General features: G+C 33.7%; 2 protein-coding genes across 6 annotated transcripts in view; one reads left to right on the forward strand and one right to left on the reverse strand.

The window, feature by feature from the left end:
- Positions 1-12,289, forward strand: part of LOC129576966 (potassium voltage-gated channel subfamily KQT member 4) — a 197,050-nt gene extending 184,761 nt beyond the window's left edge. For all 4 annotated transcript variants that reach the window (XM_055463214.1, XM_055463216.1, XM_055463217.1 and 1 more), the window contains 6 exons: positions 667-763; positions 869-1,057; positions 1,155-1,408; positions 1,637-1,845; positions 7,277-7,491; positions 7,603-12,289. In XM_055463214.1, the coding sequence (XP_055319189.1) occupies positions 667-763; positions 869-1,057; positions 1,155-1,408; positions 1,637-1,845; positions 7,277-7,491; positions 7,603-7,776 (1,138 nt within the window). In that variant the 3' untranslated portion in view covers positions 7,777-12,289. The remainder of the gene's footprint in view (positions 1-666; positions 764-868; positions 1,058-1,154; positions 1,409-1,636; positions 1,846-7,276; positions 7,492-7,602) is intronic.
- Positions 12,290-16,655: 4,366 nt separating this feature from the next.
- Positions 16,656-19,097, reverse strand: LOC129576967 (peflin). 2 transcript variants are annotated; one of them, XM_055463219.1, is made up of 5 exons: positions 18,804-19,097; positions 18,054-18,276; positions 17,672-17,824; positions 17,431-17,574; positions 16,656-17,353 (listed from the first exon to the last, which is right to left on the reverse strand). In XM_055463219.1, exons 1-5 carry the CDS (start codon positions 18,813-18,815, stop codon positions 17,133-17,135), a joined length of 753 nt encoding a protein of 250 aa, XP_055319194.1. In that variant the 5' UTR covers positions 18,816-19,097; the 3' UTR covers positions 16,656-17,132. The 2 variants fall into 2 exon arrangements, with proteins under 2 accessions (XP_055319194.1, XP_055319195.1); XM_055463220.1 differs by having other exon boundaries at positions 17,672-17,821; positions 18,804-19,068.
- Between the last annotated feature and the right edge of the window lie 678 nt (positions 19,098-19,775).

Genomic DNA, 19,775 nt, shown 5'->3' on the forward strand with positions numbered 1-19,775 from the left:
CCTGAGCTGAGCTGAATTTGCTAACTCAGGCGCCTGAAGCGTTATTTTAACGCATTCACAGTACACAATTCATATTGCCCTCCAGAGGGTGAATGCGTTGAAATAACGCTTCAGGCGCCTGAGTTAGCAAATTCAGCTCAGCTCAGGCCTACTCAGCAGCAAATATACAATCTCTGTGCAAAAGATTAAATGCGAACTAAGAATATTGTCACACACATACACCTATCTAGATACCTAAACTAACAGTAGAAAATTGTGTGATTTGTAAAATTTGACATTTTGTAAGAACAAGCACGTGAGTATGGAATGTGTGTGATATATGGATTGGTATGTGTGTCACTGTTTAAATTGTTCGTTCAGAAAAATCACTTCGATGTGTTTTCACCTAATAAATTGGCCTGATTTCGATGTATCGTAATTTTTTGCATGTAATTTAAATTGATTTGAATCTCAACCGTTTTGTAACCATTCATTTGTGTACGTTTCAATTTTCAATCTTATTCCGTTTTCTCTTTTAATGAATTATTTTTTTTTTTTTGTATTTAATTTTATTTTTTCGAGTGAAATTTTCCATTTATGACGAGGACGACGACGACAGCCGAATTTGACTAATTTTCTCTTTCACTTTTTTTAATGCTCATTTTTAAATAATGTTCCAATGAGCAGGCTAGATCAAATACTTGGAAAGCAAGGATCCAAGGCAAAAGATGTGTATGCGTCGAAAATCAGTTTGGCATCACGTGTTGTGAAGGTTGAACGATCGGTATGTACATTCGATACTACCTCATGATGGTTATCTCGTTGGAAAAGTTGAAAACTGGACAAATTTACGTTGAAGAAAATCTAAATGCATATTCCATCTCATTAGGTTGCCGATATAGAGGAGAAACTCGATATACTGATAAAAGCGTATATGCAAGACCGTGAACGACTTTTAGCTCTTCCACTAGTTCCTGAAAATAATTCACATTCCACTAATTATAAGAACAATCCGCCAGCGCCGCCGCCACCGCCTGCCCCTGGTGTTGCAGGCATACTAACATCGTCCACTTCAGTGGTAAGTGTAAGCAAATCGAATCGTTTATCCGTTTGCTCTACCTTTTCGAAATTGGAACCTTTTTTTTCAAACTCACATATTTATTTTGTTCGTCCAGCCGAAACCTATTCTAGTAGAAAAACAATTCTCGGAACCGAATTCACCGATAACAAAGTCATTCGATCCATCAATCGAACAGGAAATGCAACAGCAGCAGCTGCAACAACAGTCGAAAGCACAAGAATCGTATGCCGAACAGCATTCACAATCGCAACAACAACAGCAACATCGTCATCAGTCACAAAGAAGACCGCCAATGCAACGAGGGTATTCGGATTTAGGTAATCGCATCAAAAAGCGAGTCACCTTGAGGTAAGCACCTTATCGGTTTTGGTTTCAGCAACATATTTTACATGGATTCAAAATGAATAAAACTATTGGGTGATTCGTATCAAAAACTAACATCGAAGATATATAACAAATGAAAGGGGATAGATAAACGTTGAAATGACTTTTTGACTGAAAACAAAAAAAAAACAAAACTTAAAACGCACTTTATCTATGGTTGGCATCTCTTTCTCTTTTCTCCTGCTCCAATAGTTCGATTCCATCTCAATACGTTGACAATAATTCCATTCATGCTGATGGTAGCGGTGACGTTGTGATTGTTGTGCCAGCCATCGGTAGTGATGATAAAACGGAATCAATATTGGTTAGTCGTTTACCGCACGAACACTCGGTTTGCATCGATCCCGAAGAAGCTGACATGATGGAACCGAACAGTCCAAAGACAATAACCGAAAGCTCAAGTAAATACACCCCTTTCTTTTTACCATAAACCAAAACTATTCACCGAATGTATGCAAACATTTTGCGATAAATTGTTTAGAGTTTGGGTACGCGATTTTTTTTTTTGCGAACAGAGCTAATGACCATGGAAATGCTAGCAACATGCAACTAATTAGCTTTTTCTTTTATTTTTGTGGAAAAAAAGCAATTTTTCAACGATCTATATATACTATCTACTTTAAATGTGCCTTTAAAGTGACTAAAATTAACCAACACACAAAATTGACCACCTGCAAAAAAAAACCAAAACAAAAAAAAAACTAATTTTTTTAATAAACATTTTGTCTTTCTCTCTTTTTTCTTTCCCTTTTTGTTCCGCTATTCATTTTGTTTTCTACAGCCGCGTCTTACGACGGTTATTCATCATCGACATCGCTATAGCATCAATGTGACTATCAATCGATCCAACAAAATGATCTCGTGCTATGGGATGATAATCAAAACCTATTTCAAATCATTAACGATCGATATGTTTCGTCAATGATTTAAATTTGTTCGAAAATACGGAAATGGGGTGACGTGAATGCGCACGTATACCCAATGCTCAATTTCACTACCGTTCAAAATGACCAAACCCAACAAAATGAGCGATGATGATGTTGAAATGCTCACCGCAGAATTTCAAATATGCCGTATAAAATCAATCCCTCCAATAAATTGGTTTGACTAAAAAAAGAAGAAGGCAAAATCACAATTGAAATTGAGACCATTATGTGTTTCAAGCATTCATAGATAGGGACGAACGACCTAAACACGGTTGGTCCCAGAAAATTTTCATATGAGATAATACGAAACAAAGATATGTGAGAAGATAGTGTGCGATGGCGATCATCCAGTTGGATCGTTTGATATGTCAAACACGCACAGACTATTTGCGAGTGTAACAAAGGCTTAACAGAGCACGCAAACACATTCAAATCGTGCACATTGCAATCAAAATCAAAAACAAAATGAACATATTCGGTGTGGAAAGGTGCAACAAACCAAAACCACAAAAAAAAACAAAAACAAAAAAAAGAAAATGAGAAGAAAAAGAAATAGAAAACACACACAGTGAAGAGGGCGTGATACTGATTGTTGCGATTTGAGATGAGAATAAAATGAAATGTCAATTGGTTGATGTTGTGGTACAACCAAACGCACCACCATCATTTGATTTTCCAATCGATTCGTGTTTTTTTTTCTTCGGTGGGCCTGCTTCGAGATTAACTGATGGGGTATATTTGTATTGTATTCTGTGTGCCAAGTCTAAAATCAAACCGTGATACCGCCATAAACGACAAACACACACACACACACACACACACTTCATAAAAACTGATAAGACAAATCGAACATAAGCAAAAAAAGAGACAAAAACAAAACAAAATAGCATATGCAAACTGAATATATCGTGAGAAAACTTGAGTCTCTCGAAATTTATTACCAGTGAGTCTATACAAACAAATTTTCCATATAAATTTTTAATAAAGACAAACTATTGTATTTGTGATTTGGGTGTGTGTTTCTTATACCGTTTTTTTTATTTCGTTGAAAAGAGAAAAAAATACATTGTTGTCGATTGTCTGTCAGTGTCACGTATATATTTTATCTGATATATTTACTTGTGTTTGCTCAATAGTTCTTTGGGTTATACATATATTTCTTTGTCATGTTCGTTTTTGGCTCTGTTTCTCCCCTTTCTCTCTTTTCATCTATCTCGCTGTACTCTTGTCGGTGCTCATGTGAAAAAGACGCAGATGACTATGAAAATGGTTGATGGTTGGTACGCAGCACTTTAACATTCCGAATAAAATAATCGTAAATTTTATTGTATCTGTTTGTCGTCACAGATACACACAGTCACACACACACACACACACACACACACACACCGCATGGTGATCGGAAGTGCAGAGCTTTGGCAATGCCACCGATAACATCCGCTAATTATTCCAACCGTAGTTGTTTGTGTACCATATTTTAGGTGAACAAAGTGCTGCGTCCCAATTTTAACTTCAATTAAACAAACAAACGAAGAAAACTCTTCTTTTTCCTTGAGCCTGAAAAGATGAATACAATGAACAAACAAAAGAAAGTTTTTTTTGCCCTAGCCCCCACCGTTGTTCATTTGCTCGATATTTAATTTATTCATTTTCCATTGCGTTGTGCTGTTTTCAGTTTATTTCTCTTTTTTTCCTCCCCGATTGCTCGGTGTCCATTTTACGTTTCTTACTTTGATTGTTCTGCTCCTCCGCCAACCACCCCATATCTAACATTTAGGCTCTCTGTGTGCGTGTGTTTTCTTCGCCGTTTGTTGGTTTTATGATTATTATTCCGTTCGAGATTTGGAGGGGGCTGCGCGTGCACTCGTACATGTGTCCTCTCCATAATACACACACATATTATTATTTTTATCAGCGCATGAAAACACGAGTGTGAAAAATGTGTTTTATTATTTAGGAATGTAAAACAAGCCACGCTTATTCTATTATTTTCGTTTTCTCTTTTCTTACGATCTGCGTATTTGTTTTGGCATCGACCGAGAAATTGGTGTTGTTATTGTTGTTGTTTTTGTTGTTGTTATTGTTCAAACGAAAGAAGAAGAAAAAAATGAACACGCATATATATTATACATATATTCGAAATATTCAGCGATGAAACACAATGGATTGATTGTTTTATTTATTTTGTATGCTGGCTTAAGGCAGAGCCACTTGCCTTCTGTCTCTACGTGTTTTTCGGCAAAACCACTCACTCTCGCGCTCTTTCGTTCTGTGCCATTGACCATGTTCGGAATTCAATATACGCCGTACGCCGTACGTCGCCCAAATAATTGGGGTACAATATGTGTTTTATGCACTGACGAAATTGTTTATGCCTGCTGCATGGCTCATCGCACATTACGTTGTACATACACTGATTAGGAATCACACAATCAAACTAAAGCATCACTTTTTCTTGGCTCCCTTAAAACAACGCGATGAAGATATCTTCTTTTTTCATTCTGCACACAACCTTTCTACGCGGTTCCATTTTTGTGGGCATTTTTTATCATCCTATTTTGGCAAAATGGTGAGCTAAAACTTTGCCATGTGATTTTATGATATGATTACCCAGGCACCAAATATTTTTCAACATTAATTAGCAAAGTAAGTTCAAAACTTACTTCATCATGTTTTATTCATATAAATTCGATGTGGTGATAGATAAGATGACATTTTCAGTTGTCACCATCGTTTACTTATTGGAACAGTGTACAAATTAGAGTATCGTAACTGTGGTTAAAACTTAACTTTTACGAAAGTTTTCCCACTCTTACACCGAATAACTTTTCGCCACCAATGTGGTTCAATCGTTCAACATCTGCACGATGATGTGAGCATGAGCGTTTGCGCGTTTTTCTTTCATTTATTTGATAAAATTTGCTTAAACTTCGATTGACCCAATGAATTGATAATGCACACTACAAAGCACTAAGAATTCGAACTCATTCTCTCTCTCTCTCTCTCTCTCTCTCTCTCTCCGTCTCGATCGTGTGTAACAGACACTTCGCGTTCATTTGCCAAGCCCGGTGTGGCATACATCAAACCCAACCAGTATATGTATATATATGCACTGGCAAGAACAAACACGTATATAAATAATTGATTTTTGTTGATTTCTGCCTCGTTGCCATTGCTACCTCAATTATTAAACTCCCTCCCTCCGCATATTGCGCCTGACGCAGAAACACATACACACAACTTCTTTGATTCGGCCGGCTTTATTTATTCACCATTATTTACATTAGCCCGACGAAAACATAATTTACCGTATCCAATACCTTTTCAATTTTAAATTTATTTCGACGCTCGCCCGCTTGCAAAACCATTTAGATAGACATATTTCGTACTAAATTCAATGTGTGAATATTTGATTGTTGGTACCGTTTGTGTTACGCTTAAATAATTTCGGATTGGTGTTTATTTTTTGTTTGTTCCTTTTTGAATTTCAAGATCAAACGCCGTGGCCATAAAAGAGAAGCATATTTTTTTGTTACTTTAATCGCATTAGATTGGAATGAATTGACATGTTTGTTCAATTGGACAACATACACGATTGAACGTAATCAATGTGGCACGCTTGCGAGAAAAGCGGATTACTGCACAATTTGAATGTGAATCTCTGTTTCAAAAATGCATCCGTCGGAACACAGTTCGATAATATCACTGCCATTCTGGAGCTGTTCTTGGAACAGTGTCATTTGAAAACACATATTCTATGTGTGTTTGTGTCGACGAATCATCTTCATTTTCTAGTTTCATACTAAATCTTCATCTAATCGATTGCCATCTAGACTATTCTATGTGTTAAGCTTCATTATTCTTTTACACATGTAACTAATTTTCGAATATGAAGAGCTTTCACATTGGCATATTGGAAAAGTTCAACCGCCTATCTACTATCTCTTCATTCAATTGCATTGGATTCGAACGGGTTTTGGTTGATTACATAAACAAGCATATAAATTTTTCCATGTTTACAGCTCGAATGACTTTTTGAAATTGATTTGTTAATTAAATTGGCTGATTGGGTGGAATTGTTTGTCAATTTGTTGAACACAATGAACATAAACTGCACAACGATTTTTTTTTATTCGTTCCGGATTGGTGTTTCGTGTGTGGAATTTGGTCAATTTTTCTTTCTTTTAAATAAAAAAAAAACTGAAAGCAATATAAATATGTATATTTTTTTTGGTTTTGTTTTTGCCTCGTGCTGTATTTTGATGCATTGCATGTGACCCTCTCTCACACACACTATCTGTCAATTTGTCTTTCTGTATCTCTATCCCTTCACTCTCTATTACTCTTACGAATCTTATCCATTTAAATGATTTCAGCGTCGATATTTCTTTAAATTTTTAAGTTTTATATGTTTTCTCCACACTCAATGCACCATCATTCTGTGTGTGCTCCTATCTATTGATCTAAGTTCTTTGAAAAACTCCATTTTATATGTTTCTACTTTTTATTAATTGGATCAAAAACAATCATGGCTTTTTTTCTTTCACTTCAATTGTTTTTCATTTCCTTCATTTGATTATGTGTATTCCTTCAATGTTGATTTGCCTAATAATTGTTATTAAAGAAACATTGTGTAATTGGTTTTTGATGATAGCCTGTTTTGATGCATTGTGCCGCTGTATCAATGTCAAAACCGATATTTGTTTTTGAAGCGAATGATAAAAATAATTAATAAATCAGAAAACGTCTTGATGTGCACTTTATTTTTGAAAAGTAAAATACGTGACTGCATATTTAATGTCGATTACAATGCATCCGAAAAAACTGTACTGTCATTCCAATTTAATGTATTTGATGTTGTTGTTTTTTCTTCTTCTTCTAATTTAATCGAAAAAAAAACAAACAGTTTTGATGGTGGACGAATGTGAAGAAGAGGAAATCGAAGAGAATGATTTGGATTGCGAAGGTGAATTGGGTGATATGGACGTTGAAACGCCACCGTGGAATTTCTATGGTGACGAAGACATTGACTGTGATGAAGAGATCGACGATCAAGAAGATACGGCACTTCTGCGAGCATCGGCTGCTAAAACCGAAATCGTGATAACTCCCATGAGTCCGGTAAGCTAAAAGCTCGAACAAATTCTGTTCATACGTCTTATTGTTTGTTTCTTTCTTGTGGAATACAAATTTCTTTCTTTCGTACATGTGCGTGTTGTTTTTGTGGTGTAGGTGAGCTCGAATGTAGATTTAGCCCGAATGAGTGCTGAACACAGTGGAAATGGCGGTCGACATACCGTAAGCATAACCGAAGCATCGACCCCATTAACAAACATCCGAACCATGGACCTATTAAAACCGGAAGCATCGTCATCGACACGACTCTTACAACCGGATAACATGTAAAATAAACACCCAATTCGGCATCTTAAACGAGGATTCATCAAATAGAATGCCAGTATGAATGTAGGAAACGAAAACAAAACAAAAAAAACACACGATTTTTCATCGATACCCCAGATACAAGCAACGACATCAAATTGATAAATTAACTATACAACAAAACGACAACTGCACGAAAAAACACACAACAAACAAACAAATTACATTCAATAAACGACAATTCATCGAAACATGATTGAATAGCAATTATTGCTGTCGCTTCGAAGCCAAAAACCAACATAAAATGAAATTGGAACCGATGCGCTCACAGCTTCATCGACTTAGAATTTAAGAAACAAATTTAAGAAAATGAAATACATTTTATTTTGATGTTTCGATCAAATTGTATCCTCGATTCGGTAGAATTAAGACAGAATTCGTGAACAAAAGAAAAGTTTGAATATTTGATACCATAAATTATGGAATAAGTTTAAATAGGAATGCAAACGAGGCGATATGACGAATGAAATATATGTATATACGTTCTAAATATTAAAATAGAAAGTTTATCTTGCAAAGATTTGTTGATATTTTGAAAGATGATTATAAGTTAGACACAAAATCAATTGCAAGCGAAAAGAAACACAAATTATTACTCTGATATTAAATTGGCCAAATTAACTCCATCGATTTAAACACATAGTTTCCCGGGCTGAATTGGCCTAAGAAAATGATTCGCACCTATCGATTTGGTTCTAAGTGTTGACATTTTCAATTATTTAAAAGGAAAATGTGTCATTTTTCTTTATTTTCTCATTGTTGTTGTCCAATTGAAAAATATTTTATTGGTATACATCAATCATATTATAAATGCTGTTGTTTGTAAGGATTCATTTCCACCCTAGCTACGTTCAACAGTCAATGTACAAATAAATACAAAATTGAGCGTACATCAAGCGAAAAGAAAGCGAAGAAGAAGGGAAAATATATGGGACAAAAAAAAATAAAATTTAAGGTTTCATACATCATATTCATATTCGAAAAATATGTATTATTAGCAAATCGAAAAGGGCAAAGAGAGCAACCGACTAATCCTATTCAAAATCATAGCCCAGGGAGAGAGAAGGAAAGAGAGAGAGAGAGAAAAAAAATAGAAACGAACATGAAAATAGTTACAATAAAAAGCAGAGCTCATATACATACACGAAATAGCTTTACTATAGACCTTCTGACTTGGAATATAAGACTCTATGCTCAAGTAAAGTGAATAAATCACGCTTATAAAACAGTCACACATTTGAACAGATCGCATTCGAAGTTGTGTTTAAACAGGCCACACACACATACACACAACAATACCAACAGCAGCACAACAACCAAACGGAATGGCACCAGTGAAGAAATAAAAAAGCAACGAAGCAAACCAGTACGGAAACTTCGAAACAAAATTCCTTCAACAGCAGTGAGAAGTGAATGGTTTGGAGCGAAAATGTAATACAGAAAAGTTGAGCGGCAAAATGTCGATGATGAATGAGCGGAAAAGGGATAGCTATATAGTACACTGTATAGTAAACTATAGTAAACTATATAGCTATCCCTTTTCATTTGACATTTTTCCGCTCAACTTTTCTGTATTACGTTTTCGCTTCAAACCATTCAAGTGATATATATGCAAAACAAATTTTCTTCTTCCGCAAAAATACCAACGATTCATACGAAAGAAGGGGGAAAAAAGAGAAGAAAACACGAGACCGATGGTTGCACAATTTGCACGCTATTTAGACACCAATGGAATGAACCAATCCAACGTTCTCCCTATCCCATTCTTCACCGGTCTGTCGAATTGAGCAAAAAGTTTGGACCGAGGAAAATGCAAGTTGTGAAAAAGAAAAATATTGGCGGAGAGAAAGTTTCTGCCTCGGATCATAATAATTTATTGAAGAAGATGTGCATATTGTTTGCTGTGTCCAATTTGTTTGTTACGTTCGTACAACGAAAATTTGTTGTGACACTTTCCTCATGTCGTCTAGTCCGCTACGGCAAAATGGTCAGAAAAAGGGCGGCCCGGATTAGAATTACATTTGCAGAACTGACCATTTCAAACTCAAATTATCACCATGAGACACGATTTTTTTTCCCGACAAACATCATGACTTTCGTAATGGAAAAACCCCATCCATGAAAAAGCGAACAGGAAATATGTTTTCACCATTTGCTCTGGACAAATGTTGCAATGCCTGATTTTTCGTGGTTATACTGAACCCAAATGTATGAATTTTTAGATGTTTGTTACCAAACGTTTAAAATTCCATACAAGAAAAACAATTTGAAACAAAGAAAACATTCATAAACTAAGTAATTGAATACTTGGTATCGATCAGGAATTATTTAAAATTTGACCGAAAAGTCTCTTTGCTTAGAGCAATAACATCTTCTTGATCAAATTATCTGTTGAGATAGAGAATGATTGCTCTGTCTATTCTTCTCTTTGCATTTCAATCGATTTAAATACTGTTTCCATGTGAAAGGAAACACTTTCTTCGTGCAAATGGTTTTCGATTGGACCGTTCTCTGCTACAGAAAAGCCACAGTCACAAGTTTTAGAAAACAAAATCTACAACTGCAAATTCAACAAAAAGTTGATCATAACTCAGCTGCTTTATTTTAAATTATGTTACTTGAACTACACAACCGGTATGACGGTGCGGACTACGCAGGAAATATTGGGAAATTGTGTGCGGTAATTGAGTGAGTGTATAAACAAAGAATAGGATATATATAGCATCAGTGACCAATTTTCTACTAAATTAAACACCTACTGTCATCACATTGATCTGTTTTGTCTGCCATTTGTTCAGATTATATTTGATGTGCAAGAGTCTTCATCTTTGCCCATTTTTCTTCATCCAAAAGAAATACAAACAAAAAATACGAAAAATATGGGACTAAAATGTCAATTGAACGGGCTTTCTCTTTTTTTTTGATCAATATACAAATCACCTACTTCCTAAGATAAACCACTAAAATCTTCTGTCAATAGACAGATAATACGGCTCTTACTTGTTTTGTCTCCTCTTGAGCATACTAATCAGGTCACAAAACACATTTCAAGATGGGATCAAAAATCATAGCAGATTCATAAGTCATTTTCACAATCTTTAAACACATTCCACAAAAATCCCCGCCTCTCCAAAACTAAAGCTAATTATTTACGATATATTGACACGAACGATGAAAAGGAAAACAACGTGTGTGTATATATATATATTTCGACCTCCTAAAAGGAAATTTAGATCTTAGGCAGCATTTAGTGTAGGTACTAACCTACTAGAAGATTTACAGTTTTAAGGCAAACCAATTTTCAGTATAAATGTTATGAACGAATTGAACATTTTAAATTTAAACACACAAAAAGATATTGATTGCATCAAGTTGGTTAATTGTGGACCCATGAGTATTGTAAATATATATGAAAATAAATACATGATTGTATTCGCTGCAACAATTTTCATTGTTGTTGTTGAATGGTAACAATTTGTTACAGTGACATTGAAAATGTTACACATGAAATTTTGCTCTTTGTTCTATTTAATTAAATGGCAAACGGGAATGAGTTAGTTTAGAAATTTCGTTTTACGGTCTAGATTCACCTCACAAAAGTCAATCTATTCTTGGTTCTTGTCACGTGTTCATTTGAACAGAAGATATAAAAAAAAACTCCAGTCCCATTTGTTCACTATTTTCTACTTTTATTTTGTTATTCATTTCGTCGAAAAGAGTTGATGTTTATTTTGAATATAAGTAAAAAAAAAAGATATTCGTCGATTAAGCATTAGCACATAGTTAAAAGTCAACTAAATGATTCGAAGATGAATGAAATAAAACATATTGATAACCAGAAACAAAGAAAAAAAAATTGAATAAAAAAAACGAACAAAAAAAATGAATAATAATAACTTTAATTTCGATTTTGTAAAGTTTTGTTTGAGTTCTGATCAAGTATATTGTGAAAAGACGATTTCATTGGAATCACATATGGTATATCAGCTTTACACTAGGGTGTTTTTCAAATCTGGATAAGAAAAAAAAAGGAGAGGACGGTATCAGTTAAAAGAATAGAAAATTCTGTAACAATTGATGGTATTCATACAGTGTTACGATTGATATTCATACTTCTCGAAGCAAAGAAAACTGTTGAAGAATCCGAATATCAACCTTGTATTAGTATGCACAAAAAATGTCTTACTTCTGTTTGATTCGTTGTAAACAGCGTACTCATTAAACGGCCTTACTTCAAATTGGCGGTTTTCGAACCGATTACTGAATATAACCATTTTGGAAAATCAATGTCGACTGGAAAACATCCTATGCACCGTCAGTAATTGGCCAAAAATTATAGCTCGTACTGAAACTAGCCCACAAAAGGCTAGCGTGCGTTAAAAACTGATTTTATCAATTAAGAATTTGTATTGGAGTGAATGCTGGTGACGATGTCATCATAATGGATTGCCGAACCGTTTTGTGCAATCATTGTGGTTGAGCTGCATCCTAGGGGCTTTCATGTATATTCCATCCAAGAGATATACACCATAGATGACAGTCATACGAAATATTCACAATACTGGCAAAATATGCACCATATTCATGAAATATACACCTCATATTCACGATCGGTAACAAAGATTCGACATTGCCGTAAACATATATTTTTTACATGCTGTGTATATTCTGTGAATATGGTGAATATTTTTCGTGAAAATATACATCATATACACGGATTATATGCAATATTCACGAAATATTCACACAAATATGAATGTATATTTTGACTTAAAAGCCCCTAGGCTGCATCCATCACTCCGACGTTTACATTTTCGTTTCGTTGCCATGTCCTCGCGAAACGATACTTCTTCGACACCAAACGTCGTGTAACTCCTGATGTCAATCTTATTTTGAACAGAAAAATTAATTCAAATGCTTAAACCTTTTTCGCTTTTGATTTTAGTTGCTGGTTGTTTAATCTGAATTTAGTCAAGCGAAGCAAAGTTTCATATTTCATCACATGATGAAATTGTGAACGGCGGTTTGTTTAAAATAACGAACTTCATTTTATTTTGACACGAGAATGAATTTGAAAATAAACTCTTACCTTTCACTTCATTTTCGAACGAAAAAAAAACAACTTCGATTCTAGAATTTTCCATTTCAAAAGGCATTTCGGATCAATACATTAACAATTTAAATCAGAAAATTTCATTGTACACAAGCTGATGTGATTTTTGCTTCGGAAAGTGTGAATATCAATCGCAACACTGTATGAAGACTATATCAGCTTAACATCAGTAAATTTAATTAAAAAAAAAAAACAAACCAAACAAGAAAAGAATGAAGCATGAAGCAGGATGATGAAAATAAAATCACGATGATTCGATGGTTAAAATGATTTTAAAAACCACACCCATTTGAAAATGATGTGTACATTTAAATTGAAATAAAACCAAAAAAAAGTGGAAAGGCTTAAGTAAATATTCATTAAACACTAACGATCAGCTTTGTCAGCTTGAGCATAGGTATTTAAGCACATTTACACACACTCACACATCTAATGTATGTTTATTGAGAGCCACAACTCAACTATTAATGGCCCAGTTGTAGGAATTTTTCGTAAATTTAACAGACACACATGCTCCGTGCATGATGCTCGTTATCATTTGATGGAAAAGTCTTTGTTGCCATTATTTTTTATGAACATTTTTTAGGTAGTTGTATTGAGCTAAGAGACCGTATGTGTACTGAATTATTTCGAATTACAGTACGGTTTTAACTGAAAATCCATATTGATATGGTAATTTCCAGCGAAACATCGGGATCAATTAGTCCCATCAGATTATTTTGTAATTTGAAATCATTATTCACATTGCATTGCTTGAAAACCATCTAACACTATGCCACGTCATCACTCTCACATCAAACTAAGGCAGTGGTTTACACTGTTTCAATTCGATGCAGAATTTTTCCCCGAACAACCAACACACACAACAGCCACAGTAAATCAATTCTCGTCAATAGAACATATTTTCATATGTAATTTTTCAGAGAAGAGATTTTCAGTTAAAACCGTACTGTAATTCGAAATAATTCAGTACACATACGGTCTCTTAGCTCAATACAACTACCTAAAAAAATGTTCGTATTAAATCAGAGCCGTCACCTCACCGTTGCTTGTGTATAAAGCAAGTAACACAAACATTCATTATTTTTTATCGTTGAACATTTTTGTGCATATCATTTTTAAGGCAGCCAAGCTGTTTAAAGGTTTCCAAAATTGTATTTGTCAAGATTTTTTCCCTTTGTTTTTTTTATAAGACTTGGAGAAACACAAAGAAAACGATTTACTCTGACCAATTTAAATACACATAAGAATTAACCCATTTAGTTTTCGTTTATTTTTCTAAAAAATCAAATAAAACAGCAAGCTTAAATGTCACACACACACAGAACAAATGAACAATGTTCATATATTTTTTTAGAAGAAAATTCGTATTCTCATCAGATTCGATTTGACTTTTAAAAGCAACAAAACCAATTTACATTATAAATTGCTATATGCACACAGAATTGTTTTCCTTTGTTTAACTAGTCTGATACACAAATAGTCCAGATATTTCGAAATTATTGCATTAAAGCTGATTTTTTTTTAATAGTAGTCGAAATTGCACCTATCGATGAAATGACCAACGAAAATTGAACATAAAAATAGACAAAGATGCACTAAATACACTGGAAAGGGTTTTTTCGATGATATTTTAGATTTTTTTTTTAGTTCAAATCCAATTAGAATATGATTTTGATATAACAGTGATTTGTCTGTCTTGATACGAATCGACAACAATTGAAAATATGTAAATGGCGAAACGTTTAGACGTTTACACAATTATGTCTTATTGAAAAGAAAAAAATAATTTACAAAATAATAATTGTTTAGCGTTTATCGAAGAAAAAAAACCACTTTAAATCTAATTGTGTAATTTTAAATGGGATATTCTAGAAGCTTTTTTTGGTTTCAAGTTTAAATAATTTGTGACATTTTGAACATTGCAAATGGTTTTGGAAACAATGAATTAACTATATAGATATAGATAAGCGATAAAATGAAACAAAAATCGAAGCAAGCTTTAGTGCTTATGGCAGTGCTAAATTGGGACATTTAGTTTTAAATCGAATTTGAACTCCACGTTTTGTGCGCGTGTGAATAATCTTGTCCTCGTATTCAGTTTGGTATTATTTTTTTCACCGAATGTCACGAATAACAATCATGTTTTAGTCGAAGACGAGCAACATTCACTCAAACAAAACAAAAATATTAATGTACGTAGATTGATATTTAGTTTTTGTGCATTACCATTCTGTATGTATTGAACAAAAATTTTCGAAATGCATGTTGGATGACATCGATTGTGAACATTTTATGTAGAAATGAAAGAAAAATAATGAATAAGAATCGCACGCCAACGTATTGAAGAAAAAAATTACGATATTTTTCAATTATTATTATGATACCAATCAAATCTCTATTGATCGTTAAAATTGATGATGATAAATTAATTTATTAAAAAAAAACAAACAAAAATTAACTAATTTTTAGCGAAATGTTCAAAATAAAAAGAAAAAATAACAAAAAATGGCACACATAAAACAATGCACATGAAATGCGCGCACTATTTTCCGTTGTGATAATTCTTAACTCGTAGATCATGACTAAATATTGCTCAGATATATTTGCATCCTCTTAGTTACATCCGACATTCGATTTTGTTAAGTATTTTTGATCATATTTTCTTGATATTTTAATATTGACGAATTAATTTCACAGTTCCGAAATAATTTAACCCATCGAAAATTTTAAAATCAAATTGTTCTTTTTAAATTCTAGCTTCAAAATTTTCAAAAATTTTCATTGTAAAGAAAAAAAATTACAAAAAGAAATCGTTCAAAAGAAAATAAATCAACACAATTTTAATTTTAATTCAAAAAATCAAAAACTCTTTTTCGGAGAAAAATTTTAAATCAACAACGACAAAAATGTTAAATTTAATTTTTTGGTTCTGTTTTAAATTACCAGATCTGGTGGTATCAGTTTATTATCCGGATGATGATACTATTGTACGTAGAAAAAGAGACCCGGTCGAGCAAAGATGCTCGACTACTTTCCATTAAGAAAACATTGAGTGTGTACATATTGATGATATACAATGATATACAAAATGAGACGAAAAATTGATTGAAAAAAATAGAAATTAATTAATAAATCCAATAATTTTTATCTGCAATTTAGAAGAAAAATTAAATAATAATAATTTCAATTTTAATAATATATAGATACACCCAAATTCAAATAGAGAATTTCGCCAGAGATTTTTTTCTATGTAATGCAAAAAAATATACAAATAAATGAACAAAAAAGAAAATGTGGCTTCTGATTGGCCAATATTAGAAACGGTGGCCAAGTTCGTAAATTCGAGTGAATACTCCACACACAGACACATATACACACACCAACACCAAAATGAACTCTAAGTTTTTGGATAGTAACAATTTAGCTGACAGGCCATCATTTTCACGATATTCTCTTTTTTTTAATGTAAATTTAAAGGATTACATCAAATTATAAATAGATAAATCAATTGAATTAGCAAAATCAATTTAAGAAACAAACAAAAAAAAATTATATTAATCTGCGCCAAACATTATTGTCAATAATGACGAATATACATCAATGAACAACAACAACAAAAAAACATAAAATAATAAATATGAAATTCAAACTAAACTAAATCAATTGGTTTTTAATGTATTTGCATAAAACTGAGCAGAACGGAATGAGGTAAGTAAAACGATGGAAATCAGTTGAACCAAATCTTTTGATCACTGTTTGACTTTATTTAAAAAAAAAAACAATCTGACCAACCAACATCATTACATAGACTCATTTGCTTAACAATATTAAAAATTTAATTTTATTCATTCAACTGGATTTTATTCAGCTTGAAAGATTCCTTGTGCACAGACACATGAACTAATTTTTTATTAAAAAAACTTTTCTTCAAAACCGAACAAAACGTTCAATTGGCAAATTGGCATTATTTAGAGGCAGAAAAGTATAAAATTAGCCCATTTTACGGTACATTTCGCACAAAATAAAAGTGTCTGCACTCAGACAGAACCAATCAGATTGATGAAGAAACATCTCTCGATAAAAAAAAATTAAAACGGCCTTCGATTTGAATTAAACTACCTAAAATGTGTGCTTGTGTTTGAATATTGTAATATCTTTGTGCAAGATAGGCAGCGATGTGCATGTTGCGTTGTCGTGGAAGCAATTAGTTTGTGTTAGTTAGAACGATATTGAGGAAATCTTCGAAAGCAATGCTGATCATCCCATTGTGTTGTGTGTCGCGTACACGGAACGCTTCGGTTAAACGTTGAATGGTAACACATAACACGATGAACTCATCAACGGACACCTCCTTTCGGTCATTGCTTTTACTTGTCAGCATCTTCGTGAAGTTTGGCGAAAAATTGAATCCCATTTGTGAAAATGCTGAAATTCAAATCGCCAATTACAATTTGATTCTTGGGAAAAGAGGTTCGTCACGAAAAGAAATCGCCTGTATTTACCTTGATTCAATTCCTGATCATCAATTAAACCTGATGCGTTACGGTCGTATGTCTTAAAAATATTCAGCCATTGGTTTATGTATTCATACATTTTATTAAATTGATGAATATCAACCGAACCGCCGTTCGACGTATCAAACATTGCTGAAAAGGGGAAAATATTCCATGAATTTCATTTTTTTTTCTTAGAAAAATTGATAAAACATTTGAAAAACATGACTAGAATCAAGTCTTAACTTACAAACCAACAATGAGCAGCATCGATTCGAGAAATTTTGCCCTTTCCCATTTTGTAATGCTGATTGTAATTCTTTTGGTGTTATCTTTCCAGAACGGTCCGTATCGACGGCATTGAACATTCGTTCAACATCCGGTGATATGCCTGGAATGCCTGCTGAATATTTAAAGAGAAATGTTTATGAATCAAGTACTTCTAAAACCAGAACATCCCAAGGGAATGTAAAAAAAATATGCCGGCGTTTCTCTGTAAAACTGATATTGAAACGTTGCCTGGTAGCAGAAATTAGGTCTACAGAGTGTAGCATGTTAGTTTGTCATGCGAATCGGAATGCCAACATTTTTGAGTTTAAACTCCGGAGAAGCTCTGAAAATTGTCTGTTTACCTGAAGCCGGTGGCGGAGCATAGCCTCCGTAGTTCCCAGGCTGAGGGGGATTGTAACCGGGATATCCGCCTTGTGGTGCTTGACCGGGATAACCGCCCTGTGGTGGTGCTTGACCAGGATAACCGCCTTGCGGTGCTTGACCAGGATAACCGCCCTGTGGTGGTGCTTGACCAGGATAACCGCCTTGCGGTGCTTGACCAGGATAACCGCCTCCAAAGCCACCCTTGAAATACAAAAAACAAAACAACAAAAAAACACCGTTCAAACCAAATGTCAATGCATTATTATTTTACTGAACTAACAACATTCAAATGGTCACTCGCAAACATGTAAAGCAAAGCATTAGCACATCGATTAAACGATTAGCATATTGTCTGTGAATGGCAATTTTTTTTCTCGCATAATAAAACGCTTGGAACACTGATTCAATTGAATGAGACATAGCGCAACAACAGCCTATTGTAATGCGATTCCGAGTAGTTGCAATGCGTCACTGTCAACTCTTTTCTTCTTTGTAGTCGTATGATCAAATTAATGAGCGGCATATTTTTCGATAGTTTTTCAATTAGTATAGAATATTTCTGACCAAATATCCATATACCGAGAGATACACAATTTGAAGGTCAACATCAATACCGCCTCCAGATTATAAAACTAATGAAAATGCTTCTTATTTAAATTCTTAAAAAATGTAAACTTTCTGAAATATTTCCTAAATTCCTAAATTCCCAACTAACCGCATTTACTTACCGGATAAGACATAATGTTTGTTTGGTTTGTTACAGGAAATTAACAATGTAAAAATAGAAAACAAGCAAAAAATGCCAGCCAAAATGTGTGTATACAATGTGAAAAGATCGAATGTTTAGCAAATACTGGAATGTCCGAATGTAACAGCGACACGGTATTTATTTAATTGTCAATGTGAACGTCGAACGAACAAACATAAATTGATGATGTCACAACAGTTCTTGACTCAATAACGTCTTGGTATGCAAACGTTTTCTCTGTATTTGAATGAGTATTCGTGTCTTTGAGTGTTTGCAAGTGACAAGTGAAATGCATACATGTATATGAAGTTGAAGACGACGAGAAAAAAAAAACAGAAACTCGGTTGCGCCACGTACTCAACGTACTTAAATTGGACTTGTAAATTCGGTAATGCCGATTGTGTGCAGCTTTGGAAAAAGCTCCTAAATTTAGGCAATCGAAATAAATTTGTTGTAACGAATTTCTTGGGCAATATCATCAAAAACTAATCCAAAAATCGATTTTTCTTTATTGTTCTCACGTGAAATCGTGAAAATTCATATTTTGCTCCTTTTTTCTAAATTATTCAAGAAACAATCACTAATATTTCTCTTTTTATATGTTTTATCAATACTATTTGAATGTAGACAATTTCTATGAAAGAGAAATCATGTAACACCCGAAAATTATTATAATCAATCAGTTATGATTAAAGTGGTTTGTTGTGAATCTAGATGCTGTAAATTGATCACAGAAAAATAGTTTTATTCCAACCATTTGTTTATTTTCCAACAGATTTTGGAACAGTCGAACTGCCAGCGTGATATTTGCTTCAAATCCATCGACACCGAGGGACGTAAAACCAAACAGCACTCAGAGCTCGGACGTAAGCATCATTTATTAGGACACAAAATTGTCTTCGACTTGTTGCAGGTATAAATTACCATTTGAACCTAGAATCGATTTGAATCA

Source organism: Sitodiplosis mosellana, unplaced genomic scaffold (assembly GCF_009176505.1).
Source record: "Sitodiplosis mosellana isolate CC-2019 unplaced genomic scaffold, AAFC_SMos_1.0 Smas_scaffold_6191, whole genome shotgun sequence".
In the NCBI taxonomy this organism is placed as follows: Eukaryota; Metazoa; Arthropoda; class Insecta; order Diptera; family Cecidomyiidae; genus Sitodiplosis; species Sitodiplosis mosellana.